General features: G+C 46.1%; 1 protein-coding gene across 1 annotated transcript; it reads left to right on the top strand.

Annotated features, from left to right (window-relative positions):
- The first annotated feature begins 18502 nt into the window (after positions 1 to 18502).
- LOC146204617 (uncharacterized) lies at positions 18503 to 22811 on the top strand. Its single transcript, XM_084586478.1, has 4 exons — positions 18503 to 18824; positions 19228 to 19282; positions 21180 to 21232; positions 22122 to 22811. The coding sequence occupies exons 1-4, from the start codon at positions 18810 to 18812 to the stop codon at positions 22416 to 22418; spliced, it is 420 nt and encodes a 139-aa protein (XP_084442604.1). The 5' UTR covers positions 18503 to 18809; the 3' UTR covers positions 22419 to 22811.
- The last annotated feature ends 802 nt before the right edge of the window (positions 22812 to 23613 follow it).

The following is a 23613-nucleotide window of genomic DNA, read 5'->3' as shown; positions in this document are numbered from 1 at the left end:
TAAATGTAAGTACTTGCGCGTGAAAGCCACGTTTAAACGAAGTCTATCCCAGTCGAAAAAAACTACAGAACTGTGTCAAAAATACGACAAAATGTCCTGTAGTTCTGTCGTAACCATCAGATATTTCTGTAGTTCTGTAGTACTTTTCTGTAGTTCTGTAGTTTTTCTGTAGTATATTTCTGTTGTCTGTAGTTCTGTAGCACTTTTCTGTTGTAACTACAGAAATTTCTGATGGTACGACAGAATTTTCTGTTGTCACAACAGGATTCCCGTCAAAAACCGCACAGAAATAAATTCTGTCATAACATCAGAAAATTTTCTGTAGTTTTTTTTCGACGGGGATGTATCAAGCATGCCTGATGACGCGGAATATCACGCGGAACATTAAATTTAAATGTTCGATTGAGCCTTCTTAGACGGATGTGTCGGGCGTCTGGTTGAGCCCAGTAAGTTGCTGTAGCAATATTCATACAACTCTTTAGAAGACACGTCGTATCCACTCTTGAAAAAGGCACAGCTGTTTGGAAGCCATTGATGAGTGCGCTTTTCGCTTCAACATCGGCCTGCTCATTCCCATGGAGGCCGCAGTGGGCAGGGATCCATTGAAACATTATCATGTGGCCTTGCAGCTGGGCAAATGTGATGAGCTCCATAATGTTTAGTGCCAGGGACTGATAGGCAGTGTGGCGTAAGAAGTTTTCCAAAATTTTGCAATGCTGTCTTTGAGTGCGTGAATATATACATCATTCTTGAGGTGGTTCCCCACATATGTAGCGAATAGATTCCCTAATGGCTACAAGTTCGGCAGTGGTTGATGTAGAGGTATTCAGTCGCTCTAACTCGAGGGGCTTCACTCTCAACCAATGGAAATTATGTGGCGAATGGACGCCGTACCACTGTCCGCATTTGCTGGCTTCCCCTCTGCTGAAAACGTCACTATTGGAGTCGCATCGCTCTCAGCCACTATATACGAATAAAGCAACGCCGCAATTTCTTTCCCGGTGAGGCTTCTATCGCTATGGCAAACGAGGAGCCTTCTTCAAGTCCCTGAGGTTGGGTCAATTTCACAGCTGGAGGAGCCTCTTTCGATGCAACCAGAGCTGGTGGCGGGCCCTTGTGCGTGGTTTGAGAGCCGTCCAGAGCAACAGCGAAAAGCTTTGCTTGCCAACCACTCTCCAGTTCAGCCAAAACGCTTGTACTCTCCGCGAAAGCTTCAAGAGCTCTGTGCAGATTAAACTTTCAAAGAGGGTACGTAAAATCTACGGTTCCTTTTGGAAATGAAGGCACGAGCCGTTGTTTTCGCGCCTTTCAGCGTTCCCGTTGAAGCCCTTACTTTCGCTCGTTTGTGAGATGATTAATTGAATTTTTTCCATTATCTGGCCAAAGTGAAGAGGTAAAAGTGCAAATATATGGCTCTGATGGCGGCCAAAAACGCTGGTTCGGTTGCGTAATGCACCTTGCGCAAGGCTTTTCGGGGTCGGATTACGTGGATTACGTGCGAAGCTCTGTTTGTAGTACATGTGGCCACATCGTGTCTCACGTGCGCTATCTGCCATCAATGGCCGCGGGAATAGTTTTTGTTATAACATGAAACCTTCGTTGGATTTTCCTAAGTCGTATTAATTGCCTTTTCATTATTTTGCTGTTTCTGCGCATTTTTTTTAAGCAAACAGATGTAAAGAACCTGATTAGCGAATACCAATAGTCCCTGTAGGTATTTTTAATATACAGGATGATTTCTTGGAGCATGTACAGACTTATTTTTAAACCACTGAAATATGTGTCTGTGCGGTTTGTGCTGACGATTCCTACTACGAAGCGAAAAAAAAAATTGTGATGGAGCTACATAATAAGACGACTGTCAACTAACATTGCCTAATACATTTGAAGTTGAAGACCACCACCATTGAAAACTAACCCATATTAAAAATTTTATGATTGTTCTATATAATCACAAATAACAGAGGTCGAAAATTTGCATTGAAAAACCTTCTGTATTGGTTTTACCCTGTAGAATAGGGAAATATAAAATGTCGCTGCTTCCGTTTTTCCGTGAGCCACAAACAGACGCCATAGTTTATGATTTAGAAGGTTGAACGCTCAGTTGTGCCGGTGACGCCGGACACACACACACACACGCACACACACGCGCACACACACACACACACACACACGCACACGCACACGCACGCACACACACACACACACACACACACACACACACGCGCACACGCACGCACACACACACACACACACACACACACACACACACACACACACACACACACGCACACACGCGCGCACACACACACACACACACACACACACACACACACACACACACACACACACACACACACACACACACACACACACACACACACACACACACATGAAGGAAAGAAGCCAACAGTCGACGAGGCTAAGGAAAGCATTGGGGATTGTACTTCATGTCTATATATGTATATATATATATATATATATATATATATATATATATATATATATATATATATATATATATATATATATATATATATATATATATATTGTTGGCTTCCTTCATTCGTGTGTATATATATATATACACACACGAATGAAGGAAGCCAACAATCGGCGAGGCCAAGGAAAGTGTAGAAAAATTCTTTTTATTTTTTGCTCTTGTTTTGCTATTGACCTGAATTAAAGCTGTAGTCATTTTAGAGAGAAAGATAATTAAACACAAAGTAGAATGAGAAACAACGTGCCGATGGTGGGAACCGAAACCCCGAGCTCCGAATGCCGCCTCCGGTGCTCTTATTCACTTAGCTTCATCGACGGCTGTCCATACCTTCTACTTTCTTCGGGTATTATGATTACCTGTATCCGAGCTTTGAGACTGTTCACCAGCCCCCCCCCCCCCCCCCCCCTTATCCATATCGGACGTGTAATGCCGCCATGTAAGATATATAGGGTGTTACAGGGAAGACTAAGTAATTTTTAAAAAATAGTAGACTCAAGACATACAGACAATAATTGCAGGAACAAACTCTGTCTAACGGACATAACGTGATGCAAAACTTCTCTAATTATGAGTGCAATTAGAAGAACTTTATTAATTACCTTTTTAAAGATTGTAGCTGGGCCGTTAATTCTAATGGGCACTTTGATGCCTAGGACGAGACTATGCCATATCAGTTTTTGAAACTAAGAAAAACTCGTTTTCTAGAGCCATGCAGCTCGATGATATCGACGTTTTGTTCCGCACGCAACCGAAACTGAACGCACGAGGTGCGCAGGAAGTATGACGCAAGTGCAACGTTCGCTAGTGACGTGTCGTAATGGATGCAGCGCCCAATTCGAAACGCGCGTGCTAATCTCCCTGGCCAGGGAGCCTATGTGCTTGAGCATAGACAACACCCCTTAGACTAAGAGAAGGCCAGCGTAAGTACCCCTTCCCACAGTCCACGACAGTGAGATGTGGGGATATATCGGCGGCGCCGAGCGCAAGCGTACGACTCCGTTTGAGTGTGCGTGTTTTCAGCTGTGTTTGCTGTGTTCCTAATCCGTGCGGCATAGGCGCTTGCGAGCAAGGTATATACAATGTTTGGGTGTTGTTGTGCGCTAAACTGTCGCTCTATTTATGCCAATTGATCCAAAGCGCAAGTGTACAAGTTTCCGTCTGACTCGGCTCAAAATGCAGCGTGCTCAAAGGCTGTGCCGTGGGAAAACTTATTACTGATGAAGTGCGCTGTGGTAAGAAAGCGTTCTTGTTTCCTTCCAGTACTCGGGCTGCTATTCACCACTATTTGATTTAGCACAGTGTATTAAAGCGTAGGCATGCCCATATCGAGCACGCAATTTAGACAGCGCAACTACTAATAATCGAGTAGCATTCGCCCTGTTTTGAGTGCGGAGCGAAATTGTTTTGCCACCTAAATTATTTTCTTATGGAAACAATTTTATTTCGATAGTGGCCACGTGACCGTAGTTGCCGTAGTAAATAACTGGTTTAAAACAGAGTTAGCTGCTTGCTGCGTTAATATACTTATGGCAGTCGCTGCTCCCAGATTAAGCAGCTTTTTTATATATTTACGTTACAGCTTTGTGATCAGCACTTCCGTGAAAGCGACCTCGTATTCACGACAAGCTATACGCCGAGTGTCGTCATGGTCACCGTTCTGAGGAATATCTCTTGCCTACCATTCTTAGCTTTATCTATCCATCAAACAATAAATGTGCTCTCAGATGAATTTTGTGACTGTCTTAATGTTTATTCAAGTAACGGAATGAAGGTGAAAATTTCCTCGCAACTTCATTTCTGCCATTGAAATAAATGCCAGGCGGATTGTGTCAAACTTCTCATGCTTCAAAAGACTGGCAATATTAGATAACACAGGTAACACAAGTATAACACTCTTCATCGCTAGCACTAAACATTTCAAGAGGTAGCTCCAGAGCAGCGTTGAATAAAAAGGAAAAAAAAAAAAAAAAAAACGCAACCGCGTAGGGTGAAGCCGACTTTCAGTATGATCTCACTACGATGATGTCACATAAGCTTGCACAGGCCTTGTAGTAGTCTAGGTGGTGTTGGTTTAGACCGCGTCCGGCATTATTACCTGCTTCGTCGCACGGCGTAAAAAAAGTATTGTCATCGTCAGCCGCGAGGGCATCAGTTCTGACAGCCCCAATGGGCTGAGCCATAGTTTTATTTTTGTATTCGCCACTTCTGTTATGGCTGTCTGGTGAGCTCGACTTAAGTCGTCATCATGCATTCATTTACTCATTAGGTTGAGCTTCCAATTTTTTATAATCCGTACCTATGGAATGAACGATGTCCGAAAAAATGTTTTTTCCGCGTAACAAGGGAGGGTTGCGCGGCAGTTGTATGCTATCAGGCTGTTGTTCTTGCGGTTGTTCTATTAGCTCCTGTTTCTCAAAAAGCGCAGACGTTTGCATATGAGGCGCTTTTTTTTTTTCTTTTTTTTTAGGTGCGCATTGCGGTGCAAGTTTTTCAAATCACTTCAATGTGTGGAAATGCCGCCTGAGGTTAAAGCATCACGTCGCATCGTGTTAATTACGGGAATGGCCACGCCAGCGCAACTCCGATACTCCACAGCCGAGAAGGTGGACATTGTGATCGCTTATTTCAACGCGGTAATGGACGCGGAGCTGGCATCCAGACTGTTCGCTGTCCAATAACCTGGTAACTGTGTGCTGACTCTTCCCCCCTTCATATCGATATTTAATCCATTAAGGAATACTGTATCAGTCCTCATGTTCAGAAAAAGAAAATTTCAGTGGGTGAGTTTGATGTCCTCGTAACGTTTTTCTCAGGCCGGGAGCAAGTGTTAGGTAAGTTGCCAAAGCGTACGGAGCCAGCCCGGCTCAACTTTTCTCATTTTCAAGACACAGCTGCAGACCATATGTGTGTTTTCAAATGAATCTGACATCGAATGACTTTGAGAAACGCATTGATTTTTGTAAATGGCGCCTAATAACATGTAATGAAAATTCGAAATTTTCTGCACAAAATGCTTGGGATAGACGAGGCCTAAGCAGGAACTCGAATTTCAGTTTGCACAATGACCCTTATTGACGCGACGAGAACCCACATTGGCTATACGTCAGCACAAGCATCAGTAAGACTGAGAAAATGTTCGGTGTGGCAATTTCATATGACGGCGGTATTGTCGGTCCCTACTTCATCGACGGAAACATTATGGGAAAAGTACACATAATTCATTCTAAACGGCGCCGTCTCTGAATTTACAGCTGAGCTATCACTGGTCGTGTAGAAAACAAAATAATGTGTTTTAGGCTTCAGCATGGAAGATCCCCGCTGCATTTTTTTCCTTCGGCCTTGTAATTCCCGGACAGCATCTTTCCCAACCAAAGCATTGGGCATGGGAGAAAAACAACCTGACCTTCTAGGCCACCCATTTCTCATCGCTGAGTGTAGTTTCCCAGCGGATACGTTAAGAACAAAATGTTAAACTTGACAGAAATAACGCAATGGATGCACAGTTTAACGTTCAACGGCAATCTGCACGCTGTCACACAAGTATGGCGCGTTCCTTTCACAAAGCTAGCGACGAAATTAAAGAGATAAAAATGCTTCTTCCGGAGCTAATCCAACTGGCAGAGCGCCAGGTCAACGCTTATCAAGGCTCTTAAAATCGGCGTTCCCATAGCTGACGATGCCTAACCATACGTCGAGCAACGAAGCAGACGATAACGCTGGCCGCGGTCTAAAGCTAAACGCTGAGGCTCCCTAGCCAGGGAACTTAGGACACGTTTCGATGCATTCATTACGACACGTCACCAGAGGGCGTTTCGCTTGCGTCATACTTTCGTCGCTCCTCGTGCTCTCAGTTTTGTTTGCGTGCGGAAAAAAAACCGTCGGATTTCACCGCACTGCAGGGCTCTAGAAAAGGACTTTTTCTTCGTTTCAAAAACTGTGAAATGACTTTGTATCGTTAAGGACATCAATCTTTACATTGGGACTAATTGTATACAGCTGCCAGCCATCTGGCGCACCAGACAATTTTTTATTATGCAATTATCTAATTAGAAATTAAGATAATTTTTCTAATTTAGTAACTGTTGCATTTAGACAATAAATGTGATTTGCAAAGTTGGAGAGTACCTTCTGAAATCCCCATTCCATTTATTTCCGATACAGAAAGCCTCATGTGTATCATTTTTCCAAGGTCTAAAGAAAGCCCGCGAAATACAAAAAATATCCCATCAGTAACACACACACACACACACACACACACACACACACACACACACACACACACACACACACACACACACACACACACACACACACACACACACACACACACACACACACACACACACACACACACACACACACACACACACACACACACACACACACACACACACACACACACACACACACACACACACACACACACACACACACACACACACACACACACACACACACACACACACACACACACACACACACACACACACACACACACACACACACACACACACACACACACACACACACACACACACACACACACACACACACACACACACACACACACACACACACACACACACACACACACACACACACACACACACACACACACACACACACACACACACACACACACACACACACACACACACACACACACACACACACACACACACACACACACACACACACACACACACACACACACACACACACACACACACACACACACACACACACACACACACACACACACACACACACACACACACACACACACACACACACACACACACACACACACACACACACACACACACACACACACACACACACACACACACACACACACACACACACACACACACACACACACACACACACACACACACACACACACACACACACACACACACACACACACACACACACACACACACACACACACACACACACACACACACACACACACACACACACACACACACACACACACACACACACACACACACACACACACACACACACACACACACACACACACACACACACACACACACACACACACACACACACACACACACACACACACACACACACACACACACACACACACACACACACACACACACACACACACACACACACACACACACACACACACACACACACACACACACACACACACACACACACACACACACACACACACACACACACACACACACACACACACACACACACACACACACACACACACACACACACACACACACACACACACACACACACACACACACACACACACACACACACACACACACACACACACACACACACACACACACACACACACACACACACACACACACACACACACACACACACACACACACACACACACACACACACACACACACACACACACACACACACACACACACACACACACACACACACACACACACACACACACACACACACACACACACACACACACACACACACACACACACACACACACACACACACACACACACACACACACACACACACACACACACACACACACACACACACACACACACACACACACACACACACACACACACACACACGCACACGCACACGCACACGCACACGCACACGCACACGCACACGCACACGCACACACACACACACACAAATATATATATATATATATATATATATATATATATATATATATATATATATATATATATATATATATATACAGGGTGTCTCCTCTAACTTTAGCCAAGGGGTAAAGAAATGAAACATTTGAAGTAGGTTTGTGTGTGTGTGTATATATATAATATAATATAATATAATATAATATAATATAATATAATATAATATAACAGTTCAGAAGAAAGCACTATGAACCAGAAATATATATGCTTAGCTTATAAAGTAGATTGACACACGCTTAAAAATTCTAGAGGGCACTTTGGACCACTAAAGTGCGATGAGGCGAAAGCCATTATAGCGCGGTGGATCAGAGCCCTCCACTACGGCACCTCTATCTCCCTCTCTTCTTTCACTCCCACCTTCCTCCATTCCTTTACGACGTGGTACATGTGTCCGCGGAGAATTGTGACAGATATACCGCGCCTTTTCTATCCTGTAAATCAATTTGACATGCCGCATGATGCCTGCTGTACTAACGCCTACTATAGACATCTGCGTATGCTTCTGTTTGCTTTGTGTTGCGGCGTTCGAGGAAGCGGCAAATGAAAGGCGCCGCACGGACGCCTGGATCGAACGCCTGGCTGGGTCCGCGAGAACATATAGTGACGCCACCTCTCGGAAGCGCCCGCGCGAAGAACTATAGGGGGGATAACGCACGTTGAACTGCTGCTCTAAGGTGCTTTCCCAGATATTTCGGTTGCGCGTTAGCATTACACTCATTTATTTATTTCATATACACCTCGATCTGGGCCTGTATAAGGTTAATTTGAGGTGATAGACCCACTTATTCGGCAAGTTAGCATTTCACCGAATACGAGTTATTGAAGTTGGCGAGCTTTATTGGCTACGATGACCCGCACCGGCTGCAGAATTGCTTCTGTTTTGAAAAAAAAAAAAAAGAAAAACTAAAGCTGTCTAACAAACAGTCAGATGTAGGCGATCACTGAACAGGTAATGAGGTTCCTTTGCAAGAGCAGAGGACTGTCAGGAGCCTGGCAGATGCTAAGCGCCTTCGCATAGTGCCCACGGAAGCGGCACCATTCGCCTGCTCCCTTGAAGGTAGTAAAGCAAGCAAGTTTTACTTGGGGATGACATGGATTAATGTTTAGCAAGTATGAAGACGTGTGTTCCACGTAGCGAATTCTTGCGCACTGATACGGTCATTGGTACTAATGGTTAGAGCGGATTTTTGTTTTCCCCGCGCACAATAGTATTTTTTTAAAATGCATATCTTGATCAGCACATCACAACCCGCATGCAATGCTCTCTTTTGTTTATTCACAGACTCTGGCATTTGAAGTTACTACACTACTGGAGACGCTGCCTAAGACAATTCACAATTCATACCGCTGCCCGAAGAGGCAGAATCTTCTATTTCACTTCAGTGAAACTTCAGTGTCAACGCGTTCATTTAGAATAATTTGAGACCTTCTGGACTTCGCACGATCCCTCATTTATTTCGGAGGGTACTGCTCCATGAAGAAGCCAACATGTTTTCCATCCTTTCAGCAATAGTATTGTTAGCTTCACAAGGGATAAGCGCAAATTAAAACCCACGCGCCGTTTCTTTTGCCGCTCACCGAACTTTTAGCGCCAACTCTATAGACGAAATTTCTCTCGCGGAAATGTCTGCTGCGCCCATCATGAGAATGATCACTCGCTGATTTGCCCATTCAAGTTTTGATTAAGGAAGGTTCTGTGAGCTTATGTTTCGGGTAGCAATGAGAGCTTGCTCCGGGTTCCCTCGCTTACGTCCAGGTACAGAGCGGTAACGGACCGTAGCAACCGCTCAAATAAACTTCAGCAGCCTCAGTAACAATGCAAGATCAAAACATGCAAAGTTGGCACTCTATGTCAATCCAAACTACAGAAATAAACTCGACTATTAGCTTTTAAAACGCATAAATTCAATCGAGCGTCTGCTTCAGCAGCAGTAAGAGGAGTGACGTGATCCCACTTGCTCCCCTAGGTCGACAGTAGCGCAGTTCGCTCCATTGGTGGCGCTCGCGCCCAATATGCATGAATCGCCTGGTGACGTCATGACCTGTAATGGCGGTACATCGTGGCCCCTTGTCGAACACAACTAGCATTTAATTGAAGGCATCAAAGTTCCCCGGCGTTCTATAATTCGTTTATAGGGGAAAAAAAAGGCGCAGTATCTGTCACTCCCGAAATCCCGTTATCATCCTCACGGTAGACAAGGGGAATTATGATGAAAGTTTCAAGATCCGGGGCGTGGCGCAGTTGGTGAAGCGCTGGGCTGCGGATCCAAGGGATAGAGGTTCGATTCCCGGTGGAGACTAGGTTCATTGGTTTATTTTTAACTGCCGATCTATGAAGCGTGACACCTCTGCTGACAATCTTCTGTCAACAACGATGAGGCATTAAAGGCTTTCGCTTTAAAAAATGTTACAAGGTTTTCTGGGGGTTATGTGTCAATCTACCTTTGTATATATATATATATATATATATATATATATATATATATATATATATATATATATATATATATATATATATATATATATATATATATATATATATATATATATATATATATATATATATATATTGTCACGGTGTTGGCGACTGGGGCTAGGTTAACAGAGCCGGTACAGGTGGAATTACACGGTCCAAGGTTTAGGTACGTCCTGCGAGTCCGGAGCCGATTCACTTCAACGTCGGTTTCACTCCGAGCGCCCCCTGGCATTCCTCCCTCCTTAGCGTTACACGTTCACACAAGCGTACAAAAGCACCCCCCCCCCCCACACACACACACAAAAAAAAAGAAAGTTTGTAGATGTAGTTCGTCAGTCACCGGTGCAAAGACGGCTTCAATCGTAAGACATGAACTGTCTCTGGACGAGGTAGCCGACGGCCTGTGTGCTCTGATCCATCCGGGAGCACCTCGTAATTGACGCTACTGATGCGTCGCACGATTTTATATGGTTCGGAAATAGCGGCAAATTAGCATGTCTTTTCGCGGCGTCGAACAGGAGTCCACACCCACACCTGGTCCCCGGTGTTGTAGGAAGCTTGTCTGTGGCGGAGGTTGTACCGGCGTGAATCCCTGTCCTGTTGCTGGGTGATGTGGACGCGTGCTAGTTGGCGTGCTTGCTCAGCATCTTGGGCAAACTGCTCGGCGTCAGAACAAAGTTCGGTATCTGTTTGGCAAGGGAGCATTGCGTCCAGCATCGTCCGAACCTCCCTGCCGTAAACGAGGCGAAACGGAGTGAAACGTGTAGTCTCTTGGACTGCATGCGAACGTCACATATGGTACGATCGTATCCCAAGTCTTGTGCTGGGCGTCGACGTACATCGCCAGCATATCTGCGATGGTCTTATTAAGCCTTTCCGCCAGCCCATTGGTCTGCGGATGGTAAGCAGTAGCTTTTCGATGCGCCGTACCGCTGAGATGAAAGACTTCGCCCATCATTTTTGAAGTAGAGGCAGTCTCTCTATCAGTAATAATACAGGTAGGAGCACCGTGCCGTAGTATGATCTGGTGTACAAAGAAATGGGCAACATCAGACGCTGTACCACTAGGTAACGCTTTAGTCTCGGCATAGCGAGTCAGATAGTCTTTGGCGATGATTATCCAACGGGTGCCACCAGAGGACCGAGGGAAACGAGCGAGAAGGTCCATGCCGAATTGATCAAATGGTGCTCGTGGTGGTATTATGGGCATGAGGAGGCCTGCAGGTTTTGATTGCGGAATCTTCCGGCGCTGACATTGCTGACAGCTCTTGACATAGCGCTTAACAACAGTAGCAAGGTTTGGCCAGTAGAATGTCTGTCGTATCCTAGCAAGTGTGCGAGAATAGACCAAGTGGCCAGAAGTTGGTTCATCGTAGCACGCGGGAAGGATTTCCTTTCTCGGAGCTGTGGATACCACGAGGAGGTAGGTTCTCGACTCGGATCTAGAGTTCTGCTTATAAAGCACACCACCTCTCAGGCAGAAAGTTGAGAGGCTCCGAGAAAAGCACTTAGGTATGGTGGCTGGCTGACCTTCTAAATAATCAATCAGTGCTCGTAAATCTGGATCGGCACGCTGCTAATGAGACATATCTGAAGCATCAACAGCTCCGAGGAAGCTGCCAACGTCATCCGTGTCTGGTGAAGCGAGCTCGACAGGCGCACGGGAGAGCGAGCGTGTCAGCATCTTCATGCTTATGTCCAGACTTATAAACAATAGTGATATCGAACTCCTGTAGGCGAAGGCTCCATCGCGCCAGGCGGCCGTATGGGTCACGCAGGTTGGCCAGCCAACACAAAGAATGGTGGTCAGTGACCACTATAAATTGGCGACCATAAAGGTAGGGGCGAAATTTCACAGCAGCCCAAATAATGGCGAGGCATTCCTTTTCAGTAGTTGAATAGTTCGTCTCGCCGCGGGATAAAGTGCGGCTGGCATAGGCGATGACTCGTTCAACACCCTCTTGACGTTGCAGGAGAACCGCCCCAAGGCCAATGTTACTGGCGTCGGTGTGTATTTCTGTCTCCCCCTGCTCATCGAAATGGGCTAGAACAGGCGGCGATTGGTGACGCAGCTCGGCAAAAGCAGCTTCTTGTTCGTGAGTCCAAACAAAAGGGGTGTGTCCCCGGGTGAGCCGAGTCAGCGGTTCAGCGACATCAGCGAAGTTATCGATAAAACGCCGGTAGTAACTGCACAAGCCGAGAAATCGGCGAACAGCTTTCTTGTCACGTGGAATCGGAAATTCTGCAACAGCAGCAATCTTGTCAGGGTCGGGCTTCACGCCGGCGGCGCTGACGACATGGCCGAGAAATTTAAGCTCTCGGTAGCCAAAGTGGCTTTTCTGTGGCTTAAATGTCAAGTTAGCGGATCGAAGGGCTTCGAGTACTGACCGCAGGAGGAAAGGGTTAAGATGTTGTGAAAATGATTCTGTGAAGACCACCACGTCATCTAGGTAGACCAGACAACACTGCCATTTAAGGCCGGCGAGGACAGTGTCCATCATCCGCTGAAATGTGGCCGGCGCGGAACACAGGCCGAAAGGTAGAACTTTAAATTCGTAAAGGCCGTCGGGTGTGACGAAGGCCGTCTTCTCACGATCTCGCTCATCGACCTCAATCTGCCAGTAGCCACATTTTAGATCGATGGACAAAAAATACTTTGCACGCCGAAGGCGGTCGAGAGAGTCCGCGGCAAGGGGTAGACATCCTTCTTGGTTACGGCGTTCAGTTTGCGGTAATCGACGCAAAAACGTAACGTGCCGTCTTTCTTTTTAACTAGAATGACCGGGGAGGACCACGGGCTATTGGAAGGCTGGATAACCTCATCTTCGAGCATTTCCTTAACTTGTGACCTAATAACTTCGCGCTCGATTGAGGAGACGCGGTAGGGGTGCTGGCGGATTGGGCGCACATTGTCGAACGTCACGATCTGGTGCTTGGCGATGGGAGTTTGATTCACTTTTGACGACGATGCAAAACACTCTCTGAATTCGAGTAACAATGAAAACAGCTGGTCACGCTGGCTGACCGATAGCTCTGAGCTGACATAGAGATTGTCGAGGGATGTGGGTGGTGGCACGGTTTTTGTGGACAAGCACTCGGAGACATCAGAGATGCGTTCGGCGAAAGCTACGGAAATGTCACGAAAAAGGTGCCGATACTCGTGCGGAAAATTGGTAACAAGTACCTTGGACTGACCACGGTGAAGATGGATCAAACTGCGGGCCACGCAGACTCCTTGTGTCAACAGTAACGATACGTTAGTTTCTGCTATTGCGTCACCACCTTGAAGGGCATTGCATATGACATTAACGAAGGTGCTGGTTCGGGGTGGCAGAGTGACACTGTCCTCATAAACTCGAAGCACATTGAGTGGTCGCTTTGAACCGCTGAGGGCCACTGCTTTCTCAGTAGAAAACGAGACCTTAGAATTCCGGAGGTCAATAATTGCGCCATAGTCACGCAGGAAATCTACGCCCAGAATCAGGTCACGCGAACAGCTTTTCAGAACAAGGCAGCTTACCACAGATGTTGACTCTTGAATTTGAACTCTGGCCGTGCACATGCCCAGAGGAGTAATCGGATGACCATCCGCAGAGCGAACGTGTGTGCCAGCCCACGGAGTCAAAACCTTCTTGAGAACTGCGGCAAACTGGCTGCTCAAAATAGAATAATCAGCGCCAGTATCCAACAGAGCTCGAACATGGCGACCATCCAGTATTACGGATATGTCCAACGAAAGCTGCTCGCGAATGTCAAGAGTGCCCTGCGTCGGTGTACGCGGTCTGCTTCACCTGCAATTCGTCGTCGTTGCGGGTGCGTTGTTGCGTCATATGTCCCTCCGGCAATTCGTCGTCGTTGGGGGTGCGTTGTTGCGTCATATGTCCCTCCGGCAATTCGTCGTCGTTGCGGGTGCGTGGTTGCGTCGTTTGTTCCACCGGCAATTCGTCGTCGTTGCGGGTGCGTCGTTTCGTCGTCGGTTCCACCGGCAATTCGTCGTGGTTGCAGGTGCATCGTGGTGGCGTCGAAATGGCGTTATGATCGGTAACCGCGGACTTTTCCAATGTCGATGCGTAGTCTTTCCGTGTCCGCACCAATGGGGGTCTCCAGCACCGCGATGCCCAGCGAGCCTACCCCTGAAGGTCGCTGGTTTCAATTTTCCCTCTGGGGACTGGGCGATCGGCCCTGCGCTGCCCATGAGGAACTCGTAGCAGATGGCGACGGGCGAGCCCTGGGTGACGGTGATCTAGATTGTCGCAGACGAGACGGAACAATCCGGCCCTGATTATCGACGAAATCTTCAACGGCTCGAGGCCGTTCGCCGTAGCGAGGACGCGGAGAATCAGCGGAAAAGCCTTCGAGACCCAGTCCACGGTAGGGACAGCGCCGATAGACATGACCCGGTTCGCCGCACTGAAAGAATAACGGCCGTCGGTCGGGGGAACGTCACTCGTCTGCTTTCCGTGCAGGCGGTCGAGAATCTGTGACGTACTGGATCACGGGGGCTGCTGTTTTCGGCCCAGCTACGTTCGCAGGAATCAGGACGGCGACGAGGGCGGAGAGTATTGCAGCACCTGGGAGTATGTGAGGCGGTGACACTCAGGTGGTGTAAGAGGAGGAGTAGGGCGAGGTTCACCGGTTGGAAATGGAGGCCGGAGCGCTTGCTGCACCTCGTCGCGGACAACGCTCGCAATGGAGGTAGGAGCTGGTTGCGGTGTGCCATACATCAGTCGGAGTTCGTCGCGCACAATCGAACGTATGAGCTCCCGTAGCGCCGATGTGTCCATGCGAAGCACCTCCCAGCCCTCCACCAGATTTGTCACGGTGTTGGCGTCTGGGGCTAGGTTAACAGAGCCAGTACAGGTGGAATTACACGGTCCAAGGTTTAGGTACGTCCTGCGAGTCCGGAGCCGATACACTTCAACGTCGTTTTCACTCCGAGCGCCCCTGGCAATACATATATATATATATATATATATATATATATATATATATATATATATATATATATATATATATATATATATATATATTACCCTGAATCGCCGAAGCATTGAAGAGTTGAGTGGAATACATTGATGCAAATAAAATGAATACGCGGTGACATTTGCTGGAACAGTGCACACTTGACGCAGATCACATTAGATAAATCAGTCTTAATGAGCAAATTATAACAATTTTAACAAAAAGAATAAAAGCACTAAAAAAGACATACTTTAGTAACAAACACCCGAGTATGAAAAAATAAACCAACTATATAATAGGTACAGTTCGAAAATGCTATTTAGCACGGACAAAATGCAAGGTACATACCCAATAAAAAAAGAGTCGAGTAGAAAACCAACTACATAAGCAGATAATTACATGGACTAGCAGAACACGTAAGCAAGATCCAAACTGGATCACTTAGATCCAAAAGTAAACACACAGAACAAGGCACTTCATTGGTTAGTCTGCGGCATCGACAAACATAAAAGCTGATAATGCCTTCCTGTGAAGGACGTAATCATTGATGCATGCGATATCAGCCGGGAGGCGCTTCCAGTCGTTGAATGTATGTGAAAAAAAAATGAGTAAGAGAATCTTTACGAGTTACAAAGAATATATCGTACTTTGTGTCTGTGGTCACTCGTGATGAGCGATAACAGGGTTCTGGAATGAGCTGCGTTCTTAAAGAAAAAATGATGGTATATTTTGTAAAAGAGACATAACCGAAAAAAAAAATTACGCAGAGGAAGGCAGGGTAATGAAAAACTGGACTTCATGCTCGTTACGCTTGATGTACGATGATAGTTGGACAGAATGAATAGAGCCGCATTGTTCTGCACAAGTTCGAGAGACTGACGTAAGTTAGCTTGGTTAGAGTCCCATTCGAGTTTGGACCGCACAAATGTTTATAAAGAAGCGTTTTTAGTGAAACTGAGGCCTTGCTGAAATCTCGTCGTTGATATCCGAGCATGCGCTTATCGTTGCAAATTATTGAATCAATGTGCGGTTGCCAAGACAGCGTGATATAAGAAGTTAGAATAAACAACTGGCAGTGGTTTAGCTCATAGTGACTCCAGTTTAGCTCAGCTAAGTGAGGACATATGCGGCGAAAACACTCGTAGTCGTGGATGAGACCGAATCTTTTCTCTGTTGTTGTTGTTCTTGTCGCACCTTCTTCTCCGCCACCTTGCGTCGTCGCTTTGCAAGTCTCTCTTCTCGCTCTTCGGGAGTTTCCGTCGCTCGTTTAGCTCTCTCAGATTCATTTTTCCTACGCGCCGATTCTTTACGGCGAGAAATGTCGTTAGGATGAGTATATAGGTTCCGCTTGTAGGCCAGCGTATGGAGCAGTCGCATTAAGCGTTGTTTCCTCATTCATGGCATAGAACAACCAACGCGTCGCAATTCTCGGCGTATATACACGCCTTCGCAAGCGAGCGGCTGCTACATGGCTTACACCCCTGCTGCGGCGCAGCAGCTGCAGAGCAACGCGTATGCGCAGTGAAGCGCATAGCTAAGGGATGACGTCACTCGCAGCTAGCCCACTGAAGCTTTCGCTTCAAAAACAAACACATGCCGCCGGTGAAATCTCGGAGCCTACAACCTCCGAATTGCGTGTCCTATGCTCTACCCATGAGCTGAGGCTGCGGCTGTTCAATTTTCTACATTCTGTTTGGTTTGGCTTATGGGGTTTAACATCCTAAATCGACTCAGGCTGTGATTGACGCCGTAGTTGAGGACTCTGAAAATTTTGGCCACCCGGAATTCTTTAACGTGCACTGGCGCGCACTGTGCACTGGCGCCTCGACGCAGTCGAGCACCCTATATCTAGGGGAGGGCGAAATGAACAGCTAGTGTAAATATTCCCAATAAATATTCACTTAGAAACCATATGATTTCAAGTGCTTTTATTTACTTGTCAAAAATAGTTTTTTGCCGCCCCTCTCATTCTCTGCACATAGAATTGCATTTATCCCAGAAACTTGACAAGTGTGCCGTTCAAAGCTCCCGCATCCAAACAAGTTGCTCGTGCATCTCGCCGGACGGCAGCGGATAGATGAACTAGGTTTAGTACCCACCGACATTTACGCTTAACAACTTGAATCTTCCCGCCAAAGCTCTGCGGTCATTTCAGTTTAATGCCGCAAGGCGTTTGCGGCGCAATAATTATGTTAATTGTTTTTTCTTTTATTTCAGGGAACGCTTTAGCACAGTATTCGCGGCGCCCTCCATGACAGGTATCGCGGTGTAAAAGAACTTTTACATTTTAGGGGAGTAAAAACAAATAGTGAGTTTGCTGATAGTGGAGTATTTTATTTTAGACAACTTGGTAAGGAAAACTCGCATTTGGCGGCCCACTGCTATGAAGCAGTAGCTATAACGTCGTGATGTTCACCAGGACACTAAGGGATCGGAATACTGGTCGCGGCAGCCGCATTTTCATCGAGGTGAAAGGATAGAATACCGGTGGGCTGTGTGATGCTAGTGCACATGGAAGAAAGCCCAGAAAAAAAAAAATAAAAACCCGTAGCTCTCCCGCGCAGCGTATTTCTTCCTTTTTTTATCGCTTACGAGCCGATTCGGAACATTACACATTCGCTAATCTCCGCAACTCGAAAAACTGAGAATTTAATTTTTGAATGAAATAATTACTTATGTTGCTGCGAAAGGTTTTCTAGATTTCTTGTTAATTTCTACCTTTCAATCGCCACATGGCAGCACAGTCTCTCGGCGTGTAGTTGAGATAGCAGCAAGCACGTGATATGCGCTGTGAACGTCACGCAGGGTTGGAGCTTCTCGTCACAATAGAATGACGAAATGGTTGCACGGCAGCTGCTTTTACATTCGCTCCCGCCGGATGGCATTCAAGGCCGTCACTTATGCCGCACTTTGCCAATAGAACGAGATCGGGTTCTACGCATGTCCTAGGCTTGCTTTCCCCATAGTTTCCTTACCTGTGCTATGCTAAACGAAATGAAAGCGACTGGCATTGTTTTAGAGATACGTATTCGATATGTCGTGCTGGCACGGAACACCATATGATGACTGTACACAGTTGCGGCGCTAGCGTGGTTAAAGCAGGAGTGCCGGTACAGCTTGGTCCCATAACAGCAAGCAGAGTGTTGGCATGCCCTTCAAGCTAGTAAGTACGTTTTGTCTGCCAGCAGGTTTTGACTCGAAGATAGGAGCTATCCTGTCATTCCTCTTTGCGCTTGTACTCGCCTTGGCACAAGATTTTATTATAGCTAGAGATATATCTCCCGGCTTTACGATACATTTTGCGCTGAAGCCTGGCACGATGGCCCAGAACCTTCTCATATTCCATTCTATGCCGGTTTCTTTTTCATATCGTAATGAAATTCAATGTTTTAGCAGGTATCCTGAAATTATAGAGGTATAATTATAACATGATCTTTGAAGACCATTTCGAGAACGATAGCTTGTATTCATACGCACATCGCTGAATCGTGTTCTAAATCTCATGTTTGATATATCAGTTTTGTGTACTAACTTTTTATGCCTATTCACTTCATTTCGATTCGCAGCCCAATTCAAACCACGTGCGCCTGAAAACAGTGTTGGGCACTGCTTTCTACCTTGGTAAGCAATTACGGGTACAAAAAAAAAAAAAAAATGGTGCGGAAGCTGGAAGTGGGAGGGGGGGGGGGGGGGGGGACGGACAGTATATTTCTGCTTATTGAGGCGAGTGTTAGTGGCTCCAGTTTTCGGCTTTCCTTGAGCATCCTCGTTTCATACATGCGCTTTGCTACTCGCTAAATCACTAGTTACTAAATGACCACGTTATCTTACACATAAAATTAACATTCGTAAGCTATCGCATCGTGTTAAAGACCACCCGACATAAATATCAAGCGAGCTCCCCTGTAACCAAACCGTCGCGGACGTGCCTGCATGCATGGACTGACTTAGTTACGATGGGACGCAAGGGTGCGGAGAAGTCGATTAAAACTCGCCCTCTCATCGAAAACCAAAAAAGAGAAATACGAGTTCCCAGCTGCTGACAGGTCATATCATGTGGTCTAATGGTTTCACACAACCCGGCGACCACTCGTTGCCCGACCATGGGTCATTTGCCACCTACCATCCGCCAGAAGCATGCCTGTAACTTTTCGCTCGCAACGCCCACACCTGATTCTCGGAAGAACGGGTCCCTCAATGCTGTCGCTTTGAGAAATCGCTTTTTGCAACATGAATGATCTAAAATGATCCAAAGTCATGCCTTTGGATGCATATAACACGACAGGCGTCTGGAGGATATCGCCACAAATGTCTACTCTAGTTACTTGTGCGTTCAGCTCACGCAGAGGACTATTTTACGTTGTGATTAAATGCGCAAGCTAAAAAAAAAAAAAAGCGTCAAATAAAGCGGGTCGACAAAATACTCGCAGCGAGGTACGAGTGGATAACTCGAATGTTTGAGTCCTATACCTGTGGTGTGAGAGCTAATAAGCTTGACACACGCATGAACTTAATAATTTTTTTTTCGCTCGCAAATGTCAGACAGCTGGAAGTGAACTTGGACTTATTCGAAGCTGTAGCAATACTCAGCGATGAGGTTCTTTCGAAATACCGCTGAAAACCGTCACAGTTATGTAGTGTACGTACGCCTGTTCAGACAAGCTGTTTAGAGCGTACCAACTGGAACCCACGTGTGAGCGAGGTAACACAAATAGCCTTTGCAAGCAGAGTCGTTCAAAACTCGGTTGGGCAAGGCGTTTTTTGAGGGGCCTCTTCCAAACGCAGCCCCCCCCCCCCCCCCCAAAAAAAAAAAAAAAAGCGTGTACCCATTTTCACCAGCCGTGTGTGGAGTTTAATATCGAGCCTACCATCTCTCGCAACCGAGGCAGACACTCGGACTACTAGGCTTACCACATCTACCACCTAGAGCAGGTGCTAAAAACAGTTTATGCTCTAAAAGAGCCAACACAACGCTCGCGTCCTGCCTGCCTCTCCGCAAGCTGGCTAGGTCACTAAAAAGGCATATTTCTCAAACGGCTGGCCTTACTTTATACGCTGCTTCCCTCCGTCACCTCCAGAGTATTGGCACATTCTACCCTATTATGACCCACCGCACGGGGCATGGCTGTGGCACTTTCTTTGCGGCGTCATAACAAAACAATGTGGCCGAACATGACTCTTGTTTGAAACGGCCTTTAAGACAACGATAAATATAAATATGAGATTAAATATGACCTGCGCTGTAATCGAAACAACGCAGTTCCGGAGGAGCTAAAAATTGTCCTACTTGGGAATCATATCGTGCATGTCTACTGATTCATGCCAGCACTCTTTTCATGGCAGGTACTTTTTTAGCTCGGCGTAGTTGTCAAACGCATTGGTTTATTTTGTTAACCCATCTCCACGTGCGCTGCAGTGCTCCATGAAAGGCGTCAGACTGTAGCGACGCTGCACCCGCGCATGTGGTATCTACGCAACGTATCCGTAAAAAACACTAATACAAAGTTCCATCTTCCAGCTCTCATTTGTGAAACCGGATCTGTGGCAGCACTTCGACAGTATATGAATATAGTAAGTAAATTCCGTGCCTAAAATGCAGGTTATCTGCACTATTCGAATAAAACGAGAACTCAGAAAACCATTGAAAAGGTGCGAGAACGCACGAAAACTGACAGCCGCATCGAAATTGCGTTTAAATGCTTATGGCATACATTACCGGATCTGATAGTGTCGCTTCCTTTGTATACTACTTGGCTCTCCTACGTAGAGGATCAAGTGTTGGCCGACGTCTTCTAGGACAGTCGATATTCGGGTCGAGAAGATAAAGTATCAAGATAAAATTTTGAATGTTATTATATATAATATATGCCTTATGGCAAGCTTGCGTAACAACAAAAAAAAAAAAGAAAAAATTAGAGGGTGGAAGCCGATATATTTTTTTTTTATTATGAAACGTTGCTATGACATATTTCCTGCTGAATAATTTCAATGAAGAAGTTCCCGTTTGTGGATTTCAGACTGCAGTAAGAAAAATGATCTTAGATAACACCATTCATAGCAGCGCTTCACTTGCCAATCTCAAACAATTCTGTTTCTGGTGCGTCACTTTCGAAGGTTTTTTTTTTTTTTTTTTTCTTGCTTAAGCACTATGTTGCCGACATATAAGTCCATATTTTCGCAGCAGAAAACATGAGCCAGTACTTCACTGAAAAGCCATTGCCAATTGTACTGCTGCAAGCAATTTTTCCAGCTGATATTGACACCTGGTAATGCACGTCTAAATCGGATGATTGCTCTGTGTTTATGGTTTATCGTGCAACAATTTTCTTTCATTGGCGTGTACACTAATCGCTTATTAAAACAAAAAGTTCAGTTGAGAAAACGTTATTTTTTTTCGCTTGTCCTGAACACTTCGTATCACTGTTTTTTTTTTTTTTGGTTCTGTCCCCTTGTCTCGCAGCTACCACCGATGAAAGAAGGGGACCCGGCCAGAACCCCGCGGCTGTCGATGGTAGTGAGCCAGCCGCGCTACTTCTACTGCGTGCTTTACCCCTGGTCGGTGGTGATCAACCCCGTATACTGCATGAGACAGTACAGAAAATATCAAGAATACCTTCGCTCCCAAGGACCCTCCACAGTTAAGCCAGGCGACTTGGGTTATGATCCCGGGCTCATCGATCCGAGAGCCGCGTCAGTGTCTTTCAGACTTCCCGGAGGCCAGTCGAGCGCGTCGGCGGCCCAGACTGGTTCCGTGTAACTCCTCCGCAGGGGTGTAACTATCGCAAACGCCTGCACTACGATCGCCAAACAATGACAGAGCCTCCCACGCGACAGGTAAAAACAGCCATACGATATAAGATATGGTTTGCAGTACGCTTCTCTTGTTCTTGTTTTACCTGTGGAATTCAGAGTCATCGTCATCGAACTTAACGGCCGACACGCGCTCTTGTCAACCTCCTTTCTCTCCCGAAGCGGAACAAAGGCACGTTTCCATTATTAACTACCAGACGATTATGTGCCTAGCCCCAGAGCACCTCTATTAAAGCACTTACGAATAAAATGAAATAAAGTCTTTGTTACATCACAAGAGAGATGCATTTAACATGCGGCGTTTATTTTCTCTTTATTGCTTGAGGACTGTAGAACGAAATTTCACTTCATTAATAAAATAAAAATTTAAGTTTATTATCTTCTCATCTTCGCCTTAGCTGCGTCGAATGTTGAGCTGGAAATGACCCATGCAGTTACAAAGATTCTTGATTTTTTTTTCTTTCCGCAAAGTCGTAATTTTGTAGTGCAGCCACCGTTCTCTGAAATTGGTTGGTTTGTGGGGTTTAACGTCTCAAAGCGACTCAGGCTATGAGAGACGCCGTAGTGGAGGACTCCGGAAATTTCGACCACCTGGGGTTCTTAAACGTGCACTGACATCGCACAGCACGTTCTCTGAATTTAATTCTAAGTAGAATACCATTACAGTTAATCAACTAACATAAACGTTTCTCCCTTCTCTCTTCGCGATAGTCAGCAACACTGAAAATAGAAATTTTTAATTTCAAGCTCATTTAATATCATTGCAGGCGTTTGCAAGGATCTGTACGTTTATATCGGCTTAAAGTTGTTTTGGTTTGGTTTGTGGGGTTTAACGCCCCAAAGCGACTCAGGCTATGAGAGACGTAGTAGTGGCGGGCTCCGGACATTTCGACCACTTGGGGTTCTTTAAAGTGCGCTGATATCGCACAGCACGCGAGCTCCTTGACTTTCGCCTCCATCGAGAAGTGGCCACCGGGATTCGATCCAGCATCCTCGGGCACAGCAGTCGAACCACTACATCATCACGGCGGGCGGCTTAAAGTGGATGCTGCTACCACCGTTGTTCAGACTTTCAGGCCCCGCCTCGGTGGCTACGACGCTTCACTGCTGATCCCTAGAAACGGGTTCGATCCCGGCCGCGG

Source organism: Amblyomma maculatum, chromosome 1 (genome assembly GCF_055883805.1).
Source record: "Amblyomma maculatum isolate TAMU_Amacu chromosome 1, ASM5588380v1, whole genome shotgun sequence".
NCBI classification, from domain to species: domain Eukaryota; kingdom Metazoa; phylum Arthropoda; class Arachnida; order Ixodida; family Ixodidae; genus Amblyomma; species Amblyomma maculatum.
This window is presented reverse-complemented; position numbering and strand designations above follow the sequence as displayed.

Coding starts and splice junctions, on each gene's coding strand:
- LOC146204617 (XM_084586478.1), top strand. Junction 19,283..21,179: donor GGGCACTGCTTTCTACCTTG/GTAAGCAATTAC, acceptor TCCATCTTCCAG/CTCTCATTTGTGAAACCGGA. Junction 21,233..22,121: donor TTCGACAGTATATGAATATA/GTAAGTAAATTC, acceptor CTTGTCTCGCAG/CTACCACCGATGAAAGAAGG.